This window comes from Carassius gibelio, chromosome A11 (assembly GCF_023724105.1).
Source record: "Carassius gibelio isolate Cgi1373 ecotype wild population from Czech Republic chromosome A11, carGib1.2-hapl.c, whole genome shotgun sequence".
Classification (NCBI taxonomy): Eukaryota; Metazoa; Chordata; class Actinopteri; order Cypriniformes; family Cyprinidae; genus Carassius; species Carassius gibelio.
The window spans coordinates 26,206,790-26,222,910 of record NC_068381.1 but is presented as its reverse complement, the minus strand read 5'-3'; the positions used below and the strand labels follow the sequence as shown (position 1 = coordinate 26,222,910).

General features: G+C 46.4%; 1 protein-coding gene and 10 non-coding genes across 11 annotated transcripts; 5 read left to right on the top strand and 6 right to left on the bottom strand.

The window, feature by feature from the left end:
* Window positions 1-1,013: 1,013 nt before the first annotated feature.
* Window positions 1,014-1,085, top strand: trnae-cuc (transfer RNA glutamic acid (anticodon CUC)). Its single transcript has one exon. It is a non-coding gene; the product is annotated as a tRNA-Glu (tRNA).
* Window positions 1,086-2,019: 934 nt separating this feature from the next.
* Window positions 2,020-2,092, bottom strand: trnar-acg (transfer RNA arginine (anticodon ACG)). The gene has a single exon. It is a non-coding gene; the product is annotated as a tRNA-Arg (tRNA).
* Window positions 2,093-4,059: 1,967 nt separating this feature from the next.
* Window positions 4,060-4,132, bottom strand: trnar-acg (transfer RNA arginine (anticodon ACG)). Its single transcript has one exon. It is a non-coding gene; the product is annotated as a tRNA-Arg (tRNA).
* A 194-nt stretch (window positions 4,133-4,326) lies between these two features.
* On the top strand, window positions 4,327-4,398 carry trnae-cuc (transfer RNA glutamic acid (anticodon CUC)). Its single transcript has one exon. It is a non-coding gene; the product is annotated as a tRNA-Glu (tRNA).
* Window positions 4,399-5,925: 1,527 nt separating this feature from the next.
* Window positions 5,926-5,998, bottom strand: trnar-acg (transfer RNA arginine (anticodon ACG)). The gene has a single exon. It is a non-coding gene; the product is annotated as a tRNA-Arg (tRNA).
* A 194-nt stretch (window positions 5,999-6,192) lies between these two features.
* Window positions 6,193-6,264, top strand: trnae-cuc (transfer RNA glutamic acid (anticodon CUC)). Its single transcript has one exon. It is a non-coding gene; the product is annotated as a tRNA-Glu (tRNA).
* Window positions 6,265-6,660: 396 nt separating this feature from the next.
* Window positions 6,661-6,732, bottom strand: trnae-uuc (transfer RNA glutamic acid (anticodon UUC)). The gene has a single exon. It is a non-coding gene; the product is annotated as a tRNA-Glu (tRNA).
* Window positions 6,733-7,948: 1,216 nt separating this feature from the next.
* Window positions 7,949-8,021, bottom strand: trnar-acg (transfer RNA arginine (anticodon ACG)). Its single transcript has one exon. It is a non-coding gene; the product is annotated as a tRNA-Arg (tRNA).
* A 162-nt stretch (window positions 8,022-8,183) lies between these two features.
* Window positions 8,184-8,255, top strand: trnae-cuc (transfer RNA glutamic acid (anticodon CUC)). Its single transcript has one exon. It is a non-coding gene; the product is annotated as a tRNA-Glu (tRNA).
* Window positions 8,256-10,206: 1,951 nt separating this feature from the next.
* trnae-cuc (transfer RNA glutamic acid (anticodon CUC)) lies at window positions 10,207-10,278 on the top strand. Its single transcript has one exon. It is a non-coding gene; the product is annotated as a tRNA-Glu (tRNA).
* An 807-nt stretch (window positions 10,279-11,085) lies between these two features.
* LOC128022742 (uncharacterized) lies at window positions 11,086-15,024 on the bottom strand. The gene is made up of 4 exons (XM_052610544.1): window positions 14,524-15,024; window positions 14,191-14,400; window positions 12,610-13,862; window positions 11,086-12,500 (listed from the first exon to the last, which is right to left on the bottom strand). Exons 1-4 carry the CDS (start codon window positions 14,981-14,983, stop codon window positions 11,373-11,375), a joined length of 3,051 nt encoding a protein of 1,016 aa, XP_052466504.1. The 5' UTR covers window positions 14,984-15,024; the 3' UTR covers window positions 11,086-11,372.
* Between the last annotated feature and the right edge of the window lie 1,097 nt (window positions 15,025-16,121).

The window sequence follows — 16,121 nt, the reverse complement described above, 5'->3', positions numbered from 1 at the left end:
AGGGTTTTGTAGTGGCCTGTTGCTTTTGGTGTGTGACTGTAACAATGTGATAATAATTTGGCAATACAAGAATCATCCGAAGGGACGGTTTACTGAAATATATAGTGTTGCATGCATTCAAGGGACATGTTTGTTGACTCACACATGGTTCAGTTTTTTGGCCAGAATCCTGTGATTGCTGAATTTATACCTCGAACTGGTAATTAAGGTCTTGTCCAGGTGAAAATACTTGTGTCATGCATCTGAAAACACACATGGCAACCGTTATCTAGAGGAAAAACTGCCTATCGTCGGTCTGTCAAGGTACAAAACTGACATGTTGTGAGGTTAATAATGAAAGTGAGACCAATTTTTAATATGCTGATTATTCGCTCGTTCAGTTTAATGCAGATTACAAATTATTCTCAATGTCCAGGCGGCAATTAGTGATAAGGCTTCAAAATGGCAAGCCTGTGACATCAAAACCACATGGCATTGCACCCTTCAAAGTAGTAAAGCGGTTACAGAGTAGCGATGAAATTGTTCATTCTAGAATCAACTGGCCCACCAGCCAGCATTTTGTGAGATGAATGGCAATACCAAAGCATGTCCGTGTCTCCCCTAGACATCGGAATGGGTGTGCAGAATGTGCCTTTTTTTGGAAAAAATAGAAGAATGCCTAGAGAGTTGCCTTTTCTTTTGGACTTTGGAGAAAAAAAACACAACAACAAAATAAGCCGGAGAAAAACAAGCACAGAGCAAGCCAGCCAGGAGTCGAACCTAGAATCTTCTGATCCGTAGTCAGACGCGTTATCCATTGCGCCACTGGCCCACCATTAGTAAAGACCCCCGATTGTTACAGACTTGTTGGTTTTCGATGTGACGGTGGCAAGCATTGATGTCTGCTCATTCTCACCTTGTTATCAGGAGAACAGACTACCAGCCCTCCAGCCCACCAGCCCACCAGCCCACCAGCCCACGAGCCCTCCAGCTCTCCTGCCCACCAGCCCACGAGCCCTCCAGCCCACCATCCATCCCTGGTGGTCTAGTGGTTAGGATTCGGCGCTCTCACCGCCGCGGCCCGGGTTCGATTCCCGGTCAGGGAAAGCTCTTTTGCCTTCCAATTGTGGACTGCGAATTCAAGCTCTGCTGACAGCTGTGAGAAAGCCAGCTCCAAGCCAAAACATTGGTGGGAACATGAAAAAAACACCTCCTTCGAGCCGGAGTTGAACCAGCGACCTAAGGATGGCCAACACTCCAACCTACAGTCCTCCGCTCTACCAGCTGAGCTATCGAAGGGGCTAAGGGCTAGTCAGAACCTCGACATATCAGGGTTCTGTAGCTCTACTGCTGGCCAAAAAGTAAAAAAAAAAAAACCAGGAATCCTAACTGCTAGACCATATGGGAACTGGCCAGCTTTAACTGGCCACAAGCTTGTGGGCCACTTTCCATAAATGTGGCCAGTGTGGGCGCAGGGTTTTGTAGTGGCATGTTGCTTTTGGTGTGTGACTGTAACAATGTGATAATAATTTGGCAATACAAGAATCATCCGAAGGGACGGTTTACTGAAATATATAGTGTTGCATGCATTCAAGGGACATGTTTGTTGACTCACACAAGGTTCAGTTTTTTGGCCAGAATCCTGTGATTGCTGAATTTATACCTCGAACTGGTAATTAAGGTCTTGTCCAGGTGAAAATACTTGTGTCATGTCCAGGTGGCAATTAGTGATAAGGCTTCAAAATGGCAAGCCTGTGACATCAAAACCACATGGCATTGCACCCTTCAAAGTAGTAAAGCGGTTACAGAGTAGCGATGAAATTGTTCATTCTAGAATCAACTGGCCCACCAGCCTGCATTTTGTGAGACGAATGGCAATACCAAAGCATGTCCGTGTCTCCCCTAGACATCGGAATGGGTGTGCAGAATGTGCCTTTTTTTGGAAAAAATAGAAGAATGCCTAGAGAGTTGCCTTTTGTTTTGGACTTTGGAGAAAAAAAACACAACAACAAAATAAGCCGGAGAAAAACAAGCACAGAGCGAGCCAGCCAGGAGTCGAACCTAGAATCTTCTGATCCGTAGTCAGACGCGTTATCCATTGCGCCACTGGCCCACCATTGGTAAGGAAACCCGATTGTTACAGACTTGTTGGTTTTCGATGTGACGGTGGCAAGCATTGATGTCTGCTCATTCTCACCTTGTTATCAGGAGAACAGACTACCAGCCCTCCAGCCCACCAGCCCACCAGCCCACGAGCCCTCCAGCCCTCCTGCCCACCAGCCCACGAGCCCTCCAGCCCACGAGCCCTCCAGCCCACCATCCCTCCCTGGTGGTCTAGTGGTTAGGATTCGGCGCTCTCGCCGCCGCGGCCCGGGTTCGATTCCCGGTCAGGGAAAGCTCTTTTGCCTTCCAATTGTGGACTGCGAATTCAAGCTCTGCTGACAGCTGTGAGAAAGCAATCTCCAAGCCAAAACATTGGTGGGAACATGAAAAAAACACCTCCTTCGAGCCGGAGTTGAACCAGCGACCTAAGGATGGCCAACACTCCAACCTACAGTCCTCCGCTCTACCAGCTGAGCTATCGAAGGGGCTAAGGGCTAGTCAGAACCTCGACATATCAGGGTTCTGTAGCTCTACTGCTGGCCAAAAAGTCACTTCTGGTGCAGGAAGATTTGCTGGATCAGAACCTCGACATATCAGGGTTCTGTAGCTCTACTGCTGGCCAAAAAGTCACTTCTGGTGCAGGAAGATTTGCTGGATTTTTGAGGAGGGAAGCAAAAAGGAGCATGCATTCCCATACCGGGAGTTGAAGCCGGGCCGCCTGGGTGAAAACCAGGAATCCTAACCGCTAGACCATATGGGATTTGGACACTTTAAACTGGCCATGGGCTTCTGGCGCACTTTCCATACATGTGGTCAGCGTGGGTGCAGGACCTTGTAGTGGCCTGTTGCTTTAGTTCTGTGACTGTAACAATGTGATAATAATTTGGCAAAACAAGAATTATCCAAAATGACGGTTTTCTGAATTATATAGTGTTGTATGCATTCAGGGAATCTGTTTTTTCACTCAACCCGGGGGTTCAGTGTATTTGGGCAGATTCCTGTGATTGCAGAATTGATTCCTCAAACTGGTAATTAAGCTCTTGTCCAAGTGAAAATACTCGTGTCATCCATTTGAAAACACACACGGCAACCTTTATCTAGAGGAAAAACTGGAGTCAACCCCTGGCTGCGTACGAGAAAACCAGGAATCCTAACTGCTAGACCATATGGGAACTGGCCAGCTTTAACTGGCCACAAGCTTGTGGGCCACTTTCCATAAATGTGGCCAGTGTGGGCGCAGGGTTTTGTAGTGGCCTGTTGCTTTTGGTGTGTGACTGTAACAATGTGATAATAATTTGGCAATACAAGAATCATCCGAAGGGACGGTTTACTGAAATATATAGTGTTGCATGCATTCAAGGGACATGTTTGTTGACTCACACATGGTTCAGTTTTTTTGGCCAGAATCCTGTGATTGCTGAATTTATACCTCGAACTGGTAATTAAGGTCTTGTCCAGGTGAAAATACTTGTGTCATGCATCTGAAAACACACATGGCAACCGTTATCTAGAGGAAAAACTGCCTATCGTCGGTCTGTCAAGGTACAAAACTGACATGTTGTGAGGTTAATAATGAAAGTGAGACCAATTTTTAATATGCTGATTATTCGCTCGTTCAGTTTAATGCAGATTACAAATTATTCTCAATGTCCAGGTGGCAATTAGTGATAAGGCTTCAAAATGGCAAGCCTGTGACATCAAAACCACATGGCATTGCACCCTTCAAAGTAGTAAAGCGGTTACAGAGTAGCGATGAAATTGTTCATTCTAGAATCAACTGGCCCACCAGCCAGCATTTTGTGAGATGAATGGCAATACCAAAGCATGTCCGTGTCTCCCCTAGACATCGGAATGGGTGTGCAGAATGTGCCTTTTTTTGGAAAAAATAGAAGAATGCCTAGAGAGTTGCCTTTTCTTTTGGACTTTGGAGAAAAAAAACACAACAACAAAATAAGCCGGAGAAAAACAAGCACAGAGCGAGCCAGCCAGGAGTCGAACCTAGAATCTTCTGATCCGTAGTCAGACGCGTTATCCATTGCGCCACTGGCCCACCATTAGTAAAGACCCCCGATTGTTACAGACTTGTTGGTTTTCGATGTGACGGTGGCAAGCATTGATGTCTGCTCATTCTCACCTTGTTATCAGGAGAACAGACTACCAGCCCTCCAGCCCACCAGCCCACCAGCCCAGGAGCCCTCCAGCCCTCCTGCCCACCAGCCCACCAGCCCTCCAGCCCACCATCCATCCCTGGTGGTCTAGTGGTTAGGATTCGGCGCTCTCACCGCCGCGGCCCGGGTTCGATTCCCGGTCAGGGAAAGCTCTTTTGCCTTCCAATTGTGGACTGCGAATTCAAGCTCTGCTGACAGCTGTGAGAAAGCCAGCTCCAAGCCAAAACATTGGTGGGAACATGAAAAAAACACCTCCTTCGAGCCGGAGTTGAACCAGCGACCTAAGGATGGCCAACACTCCAACCTACAGTCCTCCGCTCTACCAGCTGAGCTATCGAAGGGTCTAAGGGCTAGTCAGAACCTCGACATATCAGGGTTCTGTAGCTCTACTGCTGGCCAAAAAGTCAAAAAAAAAAAAAACCAGGAATCCTAACCGCTAGACCATATGGGATCTGGACACTTTAAACTGGCCATGGGCTTCTGGCGCACTTTCCATACATGTGGTCAGCGTGGGCGCAGGACCTAGTAGTGGCCTGTTGCTTTAGTTCTGTGACTGTAACAATGTGATAATAATTTGGCAAAACAAGAATTATCCAAAAGGACGGTTTTCTGAATTATATAGTGTTGTATGCATTCAGGGAATCTGTTTTTTCACTCAACCCGGGGGTTCAGTGTATTTGGGCAGATTCCTGTGATTGCAGAATTGATTCCTCAAACTGGTAATTAAGCTCTTGTCCAAGTGAAAATACTCGTGTCATCCATTTGAAAACACACACGGCAACCTTTATCTAGAGGAAAAACTGGAGTCAACCCCTGGCTGCGTACAAGAAAACCAGGAATCCTAACTGCTAGACCATATGGGAACTGGCCAGCTTTAACTGGCCACAAGCTTGTGGGCCACTTTCCATAAATGTGGCCAGTGTGGGCGCAGGGTTTTGTAGTGGCCTGTTGCTTTTGGTGTGTGACTGTAACAATGTGATAATAATTTGGCAATACAAGAATCATCCGAAGGGACGGTTTACTGAAATATATAGTGTTGCATGCATTCAAGGGACATGTTTGTTGACTCGCACATGGTTCAGTTTTTTGGCCAGAATCCTGTGATTGCTGAATTTATACCTCGAACTGGTAATTAAGGTATTGTCCAGGTGAAAATACTTGTGTCATGCATCTGAAAACACACATGGCAACCGTTATCTAGAGGAAAAACTGCCTATCGTCGGTCTGTCAAGGTACAAAACTGACATGTTGTGAGGTTAATAATGAAAGTGAGACCAATTTTTAATCCGCAAAATTGCTGATTATTCGCTCGTTCAGTTTAATGCAGATTACAAATTATTCTCAATGTCCAGGTGGCAATTAGTGATAAGGCTTCAAAATGGCAAGCCTGTGACATCAAAACCACATGGCATTGCACCCTTCAAAGTAGTAAAGCGGTTACAGAGTAGCGATGAAATTGTTCTTTCTAGAATCAACTGGCCCACCAGCCTGCATTTTGTGAGACGAATGGCAATACCAAAGCATGTCCGTGTCTCCCCTAGACATCGGAATGGGTGTGCAGAATGTGCCTTTTTTTGGAAAAAATAGAAGAATGCCTAGAGAGTTGCCTTTTCTTTTGGACTTTGGAGAAAAAAAACACAACAACAAAATAAGCCGGAGAAAAACAAGCACAGAGCGAGCCAGCCAGGAGTCGAACCTAGAATCTTCTGATCCGTAGTCAGACGCGTTATCCATTGCGCCACTGGCCCACCAATAGTAAAGACCCCCGATTGTTACAGACTTGTTGGTTTTCGATGTGACGGTGGCAAGCATTGATGTCTGCTCATTCTCACCTTGTTATCAGGAGAACAGACTACCAGCCCTCCAGCCCACCAGCCCACCAGCCCACGAGCCCTCCAGCCCTCCTGCCCACCAGCCCACGAGCCCTCCAGGCCACCATCCATCCCTGGTGGTCTAGTGGTTAGGATTCGGCGCTCTCACCGCCGCGGCCCGGGTTCGATTCCCGGTCAGGGAAAGCTCTTTTGCCTTCCAATTGTAGACTGCGAATTCAAGCTCTGCTGACAGCTGTGAGAAAGCCAGCTCCAAGCCAAAACATTGGTGGGAACATGAAAAAAACACCTCCTTCGAGCCGGAGTTGAACCAGCGACCTAAGGATTGCCAACACTCCAACCTACAGTCCTCCGCTCTACCAGCTGAGCTATCGAAGGGGCTAAGGGCTAGTCAGAACCTCGACATATCAGGGTTCTGTAGCTCTACTGCTGGCCAAAAAGTCACTTCTGGTGCAGGAAGATTTGCTGGATCAGAACCTCGACATATCAGGGTTCTGTAGCTCTACTGCTGGCCAAAAAGTCACTTCTGGTGCAGGAAGATTTGCTGGATTTTTGAGGAGGGAAGCAAAAAGGAGCATGCATTCCCATACCGGGAGTTGAACCCGGGCCGCCTGGGTGAAAACCAGGAATCCTAACCGCTAGACCATATGGGATTTGGACACTTTAAACTGGCCATGGGCTTCTGGCGCACTTTCCATACATGTGGTCAGCGTGGGCGCAGGACCTTGTAGTGGCCTGTTGCTTTAGTTCTGTGACTGTAACAATGTGATAATAATTTGGCAAAACAAGAATTATCCAAAAGGACGGTTTTCTGAATTATATAGTGTTGTATGCATTCAGGGAATCTGTTTTTTCACTCAACCCGGGGGTTCAGTGTATTTGGGCAGATTCCTGTGATTGCAGAATTGATTCCTCAAACTGGTAATTAAGCTCTTGTCCAAGTGAAAATACTCGTGTCATCCATTTGAAAACACACACGGCAACCTTTATCTAGAGGAAAAACTGGAGTCAACCCCTGGCTGCGTACAAGAAAACCAGGAATCCTAACTGCTAGACCATATGGGAACTGGCCAGCTTTAACTGGCCACAAGCTTGTGGGCCACTTTCCATAAATGTGGCCAGTGTGGGCGCAGGGTCTTGTAGTGGCCTGTTGCTTTTGGTGTGTGACTGTAACAATGTGATAATAATTTGGCAATACAAGAATCATCCGAAGGGACGGTTTACTGAAATATATAGTGTTGCATGCATTCAAGGGACATGTTTGTTGACTCACACATGGTTCAGTTTTTTGGCCAGAATCCTGTGATTGCTGAATTTATACCTCGAACTGGTAATTAAGGTCTTGTCCAGGTGAAAATACTTGTGTCATGCATCTGAAAACACACATGGCAACCGTTATCTAGAGGAAAAACTGCCTATCGTCGGTCTGTCAAGGTACAAAACTGACATGTTGTGAGGTTAATAATGAAAGTGAGACCAATTTTTAATATGCTGATTATTCGCTCGTTCAGTTTAATGCAGATTACAAATTATTCTCAATGTCCAGGTGGCAATTAGTGATAAGGCTTCAAAATGGCAAGCCTGTGACATCAAAACCACATGGCATTGCACCCTTCAAAGTAGTAAAGCGGTTACAGAGTAGCGATGAAATTGTTCTTTCTAGAATCAACTGGCCCACCAGCCTGCATTTTGTGAGACGAATGGCAATACCAAAGCATGTCCGTGTCTCCCCTAGACATCGGAATGGGTGTGCAGAATGTGCCTTTTTTTGGAAAAAATAGAAGAATGCCTAGAGAGTTGCCTTTTCTTTTGGACTTTGGAGAAAAAAAACACAACAACAAAATAAGCCGGAGAAAAACAAGCACAGAGCGAGCCAGCCAGGAGTCGAACCTAGAATCTTCTGATCCGTAGTCAGACGCGTTATCCATTGCGCCACTGGCCCACCATTAGTAAAGACCCCCGATTGTTACAGACTTGTTGGTTTTCGATGTGACGGTGGCAAGCATTGATGTCTGCTCATTCTCACCTTGTTATCAGGAGAACAGACTACCAGCCCTCCAGCCCACCAGCCCACCAGCCCACGAGCCCTCCAGCCCACCATCCATCCCTGGTGGTCTAGTGGTTAGGATTCGGCGCTCTCACCGCCGCGGCCCGGGTTCGATTCCCGGTCAGGGAAAGCTCTTTTGCCTTCCAATTGTGGACTGCGAATTCAAGCTCTGCTGACAGCTGTGAGAAAGCCAGCTCCAAGCCAAAACATTGGTGGGAACATGAAAAAAACACCTCCTTCGAGCCGGAGTTGAACCAGCGACCTAAGGATGGCCAACACTCCAACCTACAGTCCTCCGCTCTACCAGCTGAGCTATCGAAGGGGCTAAGGGCTAGTCAGAACCTCGACATATCAGGGTTCTGTAGCTCTACTGCTGGCCAAAAAGTCACTTCTGGTGCAGGAAGATTTGCTGGATCAGGACCTCGACATATCAGGGTTCTGTAGCTCTACTGCTGGCCAAAAAGTCACTTCTGGTGCAGGAAGATTTGCTGGATTTTTGAGGAGGGAAGCAAAAAGGAGCATGCATTCCCATACCGGGAGTTGAACCCAGGCCGCCTGGGTGAAAACCAGGAATCCTAACCGCTAGACCATATGGGATTTGGACACTTTAAACTGGCCATGGGCTTCTGGCGCACTTTCCATACATGTGGTCAGCGTGGGCGCAGGACCTTGTAGTGGCCTGTTGCTTTAGTTCTGTGACTGTAACAATGTGATAATAATTTGGCAAAACAAGAATTATCCAAAAGGACGGTTTTCTGAATTATATAGTGTTGTATGCATTCAGGGAATCTGTTTTTTCACTCAACCCGGGGGTTCAGTGTATTTGGGCAGATTCCTGTGATTGCAGAATTGATTCCTCAAACTGGTAATTAAGCTCTTGTCCAAGTGAAAATACTCGTGTCATCCATTTGAAAACACACACGGCAACCTTTATCTAGAGGAAAAACTGGAGTCAACCCCTGGCTGCGTACGAGAAAACCAGGAATCCTAACTGCTAGACCATATGGGAACTGGCCAGCTTTAACTGGCCACAAGCTTGTGGGCCACTTTCCATAAATGTGGCCAGTGTGGGCGCAGGGTTTTGTAGTGGCCTGTTGCTTTTGGTGTGTGACTGTAACAATGTGATAATAATTTGGCAATACAAGAATCATCCGAAGGGACGGTTTACTGAAATATATAGTGTTGCATGCATTCAAGGGACATGTTTGTTGACTCACACATGGTTCAGTTTTTTGGCCAGAATCCTGTGATTGCTGAATTTATACCTCGAACTGGTAATTAAGGTCTTGTCCAGGTGAAAATACTTGTGTCATGCATCTGAAAACACACATGGCAACCGTTATCTAGAGGAAAAACTGCCTATCGTCGGTCTGTCAAGGTACAAAACTGACATGTTGTGAGGTTAATAATGAAAGTGAGACCAATTTTTAATATGCTGATTATTCGCTCGTTCAGTTTAATGCAGATTACAAATTATTCTCAATGTCCAGGCGGCAATTAGTGATAAGGCTTCAAAATGGCAAGCCTGTGACATCAAAACCACATGGCATTGCACCCTTCAAAGTAGTAAAGCGGCTACAGAGTAGCGATGAAATTGTTCATTCTAGAATCAACTGGCCCACCAGCCAGCATTTTGTGAGATGAATGGCAATACCAAAGCATGTCCGTGTCTCCCCTAGACATCGGAATGGGTGTGCAGAATGTGCCTTTTTTTGGAAAAAATAGAAGAATGCCTAGAGAGTTGCCTTTTCTTTTGGACTTTGGAGAAAAAAAACACAACAACAAAATAAGCCGGAGAAAAACAAGCACAGAGCAAGCCAGCCAGGAGTCGAACCTAGAATCTTCTGATCCGTAGTCAGACGCGTTATCCATTGCGCCACTGGCCCACCATTAGTAAAGACCCCCGATTGTTACAGACTTGTTGGTTTTCGATGTGACGGTGGCAAGCATTGATGTCTGCTCATTCTCACCTTGTTATCAGGAGAACAGACTACCAGCCCTGCAGCCCACCAGCCCACCAGCCCACGAGCCCTCCAGCCCTCCTGCCCACCAGCCCACGAGCCCTCCAGCCCACCATCCATCCCTGGTGGTCTAGTGGTTAGGATTCGGCGCTCTCACCGCCGCGGCCCGGGTTCGATTCCCGGTCAGGGAAAGCTCTTTTGCCTTCCAATTGTGGACTGCGAATTCAAGCTCTGCTGACAGCTGTGAGAAAGCCAGCTCCAAGCCAAAACATTGGTGGGAACATGAAAAAAACACCTCCTTCGAGCCGGAGTTGAACCAGCGACCTAAGGATGGCCAACACTCCAACCTACAGTCCTCCGCTCTACCAGCTCCGCCAAAGCTGGGGAACAATTGTCTGTATAAGAAGGGGGGGAAGAGGGGAGAGAGAGGAAGAGAAGCGCGAGAAATTCAGGAAATCGTAGGTTCGAATCCACGCTGTCACATAAAGTTATGCGTGTATTTGTTAAAAATCGTAAATCGATTGTTTCGTGTCCAAGTTTGATTTTAAAAGTAATGTATTTGAATTTAATTATTGTTTCATTTCTAAGATTGATTTTGACAGTAATGTTTTTGATTTAATAATTCTTTCGTTTCTAAGATTGATTTTTATTTTATTCTCATTATCATTAGTCAAAGTGCATTTATTAAGGCAATCATTTCCTGTGGCAGTAGGGACAAAATAACCTCCTTATTACGGCATTCACACTTTATTGTATCATATTACTTACTGCAAAGCTACACGTGACACTGAATTTAACTGTAAACTGAATGTCATTACATTCAATAAAACAAATAAATACAACACACCAGTCAAAGAGAAATATATTTATTAACTATATACATATTTAAAAAAATGTAGGAAAAGTACTAAATTCAATATAAAATTAAGAATTTTAAGTGCACACGCTATATAAAATAAGTACAAAAAAATATATAAATATATACATCAAAATCTACACATTTTGGTATTTTACTTTATACTGCTTCCTCTACACATAAACCTTTCTATAATAATAATAATAATAGTTTAACTTTATTTAATATGTATATATATTTCCATATGTATTATAGTGTATTCACATACATACCCACATGTTTATAATAATAATAATAATAATAATAATAATACAAGATAAAAAAAAGTGCACAGTATAACTCTTTAACATTAAATATGGCTGGAAGATAAAAAACAGAACAGATCCAACCAAGAGAACAAAATGAATGTATCACACATAAATAAATGAGTTATCTTCTCATAATCTGTAACCACTGCTCCTTTGTAATTGTTTCTTTATTAGGGCAATATATTTTGCCTTTGTACTGGCTATGGCCAGTTTCTTGAGTACGAAATTGGCCACACTTTCTGCACGAATTTGCTTTTACAGTGCGATTGTACGATCGTTTGGTTGGAGTGGCTGTGTCATTTGCAGGTGGCTCAGAGGAAATTGCTCCAGGGTTAATGGTGGAAAATGGGGCTGGGCAGGGCACCAGAAACATCTGAGACACAACAGGGGCAGTGGGTGTGTCAGGAACCAATGGGTGTGGTGCTGTCGGCCTGGGACAAATTGTCCTTAGCTGGCTGGACGTGGCTGAACGCTGAGGGTGTACGGCTGATGGCCAGATTGAAGTTGCTGTGGCAGATGTACAGGTAGCTGAGGGCGCAATCTTTCTAAACTTTGTCTTTGCCTGTCCAGCTGTGTCTGGTGGCATCTGGTAGGTATGCAACTGGTGGCTATATTGTGGAGGCACAACAGGCTGTACTCGTGCTGGAGGCAAAACATCCAAAGCCACTGGACGTGCCTCTGGAAGGTCCAGCCCTTGCAACAGCAAGGAGACCTCCTGACCCTTTAAACGGTTATTGTGCCATGTCGTAAGGGTCCTCTGATTTACCTCAACTAGCTGAAGGGTTGTGTCACTCATCACCGTTCCATTGCTCAGGATTAGCTGCCGAATTTTTCTGTAATCACGAAGAATGAGATCCCATCTAGACAGACATTCTGTCCGCTGTTTCTTGGGGCTTCGGTGGATGTTACATAACCTTATGAAAATCATTTCAACAAGGCGACAGCAATTAGGCCACTGTGCTGGAGAGCCGCTAGAACCCAAAACACACCTTTTTGTGCTGTCGACACCAGGAGTGAAGACAGCTTTCTTTTTTGGGGACCTAAAACGTCCTGTAAGTAGCCTGTCTTGATGACGAGCAGCATACACCACCCTGTCTTTATCAAATTTGTCCAGGTTCTGCCACAGACCCACAATGGTCGCAACTTGTTGGTTGGTAAGTGTGAGGCTTGTCTGTGTGCGCAGCTCCACCAGACACTCTGCCAACGCATCCACCCGGTCCATTCCAGGAATGCAGTGTTCGTCAACAGCCTGGAAATATATAACTGTTGGTTAGGTATTTACATGCTGTTAAGTAAGTTTACTGCTTAATGGCAGATAACTAAATGAGTGACAATTCGTATAGAAAAGGAAATTTTACCATTGCTGAGGGCACTGGTGTATCTAAAGGATCCTGGACACTGGGTACTGGTGCAGCTGAAGGAGCCCGGACTCTGAGCAGTGGTGGAGCCTGGACACTGGGCAGTGGTGGAGTCTGGACACTGGGCAGTGGTGCAGCTACACTGGGCACTGGTGCAGCTGAAGGAGCCCGGACTCTGAGCAGTGGTGGAGCCTGGACACTGGGCAGTGGTGGAGTCTGGACACTGGGCAGTGGTGCAGCTACACTGGGCACTGGTGCAGCTGAAGGAGCCCGGACTCTGAGCAGTGGTGGAGCCTGGACACTGGGCAGTGGTGGAGTCTGGACACTGGGCAGTGGTGCAGCTACACTGGGCACTGGTGCAGCTGAAGGAGCCCGGACTCTGAGCAGTGGTGGAGCCTGGACACTGGGCAGTGGTGGAGTCTGGACACTGGGCAGTGGTGGAGTCTGGACACTGGGCAGTGGTGCAGCTACACTGGGCACTGGTGCAGCTGAAGGAGCCCGGACTCTGAGCAGTGGTGGAGCCTGGACACTGGGCAGTGGTGGAGTCTGGACACTGGGCAGTGGTGCAGCTACACTGGGCACTGGTGCAGCTGAAGGAGCCCGGACTCTGAGCAGTGGTGGAGCCTGGACACTGGGCACTGGTGCAGCTGAAGGAGCCCGGACTCTGAACAATGGTGGAGCCTGGACACTGAGCAGTGATGCAGCTACACTGGGCACTGGTGCAGTTGAAGGAGCCCGGACTCTGAGCAGTGGTGGAGCCTGGACACTGGGCAGTGGTGGAGTCTGGACACTGGGCAGTGGTGGAGTCTGGACACTGGGCAGTGGTGGAGTCTGGACACTGGGCAATGGTGGAGTCTGGACACTGGGCAGTGGTGGAGTCTGGACACTGGGCAGTGGTGGAGTCTGGACACTGGGCAATGGTGGAGTCTGGACACTGGGCAGTGGTGGAGTCTGGACAATGGGCAGTGGTGGAATTTTGACACTGGGCAGTGGTGCAGCTGTAGGAGCCTGGACACTGGGAACTGGTGCAGCTGGTAGAACTGGTGGACCTGAAAGGACTAAGTCATCTGATGCCACAAGATTTGCCACTGTGGCTTCCTCTCCAAAGAAATCAATGAAACCCTCATCCTTTTCCACTTGCTCCTCCACATCTATCTCCTCCAGCAATTGAGAGGTCCTATCAGAGGTAGGGCACATGTCCTCCAGGGGCTGACTATTCTGCCTCAACAAGTACTGTACTCCAATGAGCTCCCCTGAGGAAATATTTGTAACAGGAAACATTTTTAATGGAAATTATGCAGAAAGGTTTATTTAGAAATGCAGTAAATATTTTGTTGTCCACTTCTGTATGAACAATATATATCTAATTCAGAGGGTATCATAAAAAGACAGGATTACTCTATATTCTACTATGTATTTTATTTTCTGCCCTGAAACCTAGAACACAGAATAATGTATAAATATTCTGGTAGTATAATTTTTCTCTGATATGTCAAAATTACATTATTATTGTCCAAAAGCACTTGTAATTTTACCAAAAACATGCTACATCATGAGCTGCATTTATCAAAATATTTTTACCTGTGTATACTGCAGGTGGAGTGAAGCTAGGGACCAATTTCCTGCCATACAACTTATTGTAGTTCTCATTGACAGAGTAAACCAGCTCCCCTGTGTAAGAGCGCAGAGTTGAACCTCCATCTGCAACAGCAGCTTCAGCCCGGTCCTGATTCCAGCGTAATAAACCTTCCAGGAGATAAATCTGGAAGTTCAGGCTGTTTGCGCTGTTCCCTAGAAAAAGAAATAGAAAGCCAAATATTGCTTTGAGAAAATGCAAAACATAAAATTTAATCTGCAAATATCTTGATAAACAGGAATTAGTGGCAAAATGTGGTATATTCTGACATGACAAACCTGGAATAAATCTGTTTAGGTGGCAGTGAAATGATTCCAGGGATGTGGAGCCTCTGGCACAACGATAAGTTTTTAGAACCACCCCACCCTTGCTTGTAGTTCCAGTTTCAGTATAGAGCGGCACATTTGGAGGGTCTTGGATACAGGTGATGTGCCGCCTCTGGACATTCCAGATGTGCTGCATTCTCACACTGTCAAGTAGAGGAACACCAAGAGCATCATTCCCCTTGCCACCCATGAGCTCTCTGATGAGCATATCAAGGAGGCGGAAAGTGGTTTCTTCTCCCCGTGTTCTCCTCCTGCAGTGCTGGAGCAGCTCAGCTTTAGTTAAATGATGGTCCAGTTCTGCCTCCGACAGAGTAGGCCAGCCCTGTTGGATGAGTTGCTCCCTTTTGGCCTGTCTCAGCAGAGTGAGATCCCCTGCATCCCACTCAAAAATACAGGATGACAGCCTTGCCATAAAAGTAGGGTACAACTGGTGGGCGTCAGTGGTGCACCCTACTGCCAGACTTCGCATAAAATGCCAAATGTCTAGGCGGACGATGACATCTGGCCAGCCGCTGAACCGCCTCTTCAATTTAGTCTCTCCCACTTTCTTGCAACAATCACAGTCCACATAAATGATAGTGGGAGGATCAACACCAGCACTCCGGTATCGCTCCATGAGCCCTGCAGCCATGAGGTCTAACCCAGCCCCTTCATTCGCAGTCAGGACACTCATCAGCACCTGACCTATCTCATTGCCCACTGAGGTAAGCCACTGTGCTGTGCCTTTCGCAGGCCCGCTCAACTTCTTGGTGATCTGAAAGAAACAATAAGCATAGCAAATAATACAACATGCATCCAAATCAGTTACACTGAAAAAAATAAAGCTCTCTTGGTCTAACAATACATTATAGATAAGGGTACAGTCAATTAAGCAGCTTATCTGACCTTCTTAGTTGAATCCATTTTTAAGATTGATCCATACGTGGATGTTATGCTGGCCTTTATGTGATCGAGCCTGTTGAGAATGTCCTGACTATATACAGTGAGGAGCCATTTGTAGCTGGGTACTGAAGCAAGTGGTGGTGGCTCCTGGAAGTGCAGCGGATGCAGGCCACGATTATCAAAAAAGGCCACACACTCTGATGTGTACCGAAGCGCACGTTTCAACCACTCCTCACTGTGGTTCTCTCTCAGCTGGCCGATGATCCTCACTGGGCCATTCCCCATGCCCCTCTCACGCAGCAAGCGAAGAACCCGAATGTCACAGGCATACCTTGGAAAAAAGCATTCATTTAAGTATCTTATTATAAGGTATCTAATTATTGTAGGAAATATTTATCAGAAAGGGTAGAACATAAGTGAAAATGACTGCAAAATAATTACTTGCGTGTGAGGATGACCCTGAATTCAGATCGATGGGCCAGGTCCAACTGCTGCAGCACAGCTTGACTCCAGGACAGATAGCTGGTTCTACACCTGGTGCAGATCAGGGTCTCTGTCACCAGGTTGTAGTATCTGTCAATGTCTAACACCTGTCGTACCCTCCTGTGCAGTCCACCACCACACAGCTGTTGCCTGGCACAGGCAGGGTTAGTACACTGGAGCCGCAC

What these genes read in the sequence shown, in the direction of transcription:
- LOC128022742 (XM_052610544.1), bottom strand. Translation starts at nt 14,983, where the DNA reads ATGGCAAGGCTGTCATCCTGTATTTTTGAGTGGGATGCAGGGGATCTC. An exon ending in CCTAAACAGATTTATTCCAG is followed by an intron (nt 14,401 to 14,523) that starts GTTTGTCATGTC and finishes TTCTTTTTCTAG; the next exon opens with GGAACAGCGCAAACAGCCTG. An exon ending in TCCACCTGCAGTATACACAG is followed by an intron (nt 13,863 to 14,190) that starts GTAAAAATATTT and finishes ATATTTCCTCAG; the next exon opens with GGGAGCTCATTGGAGTACAG.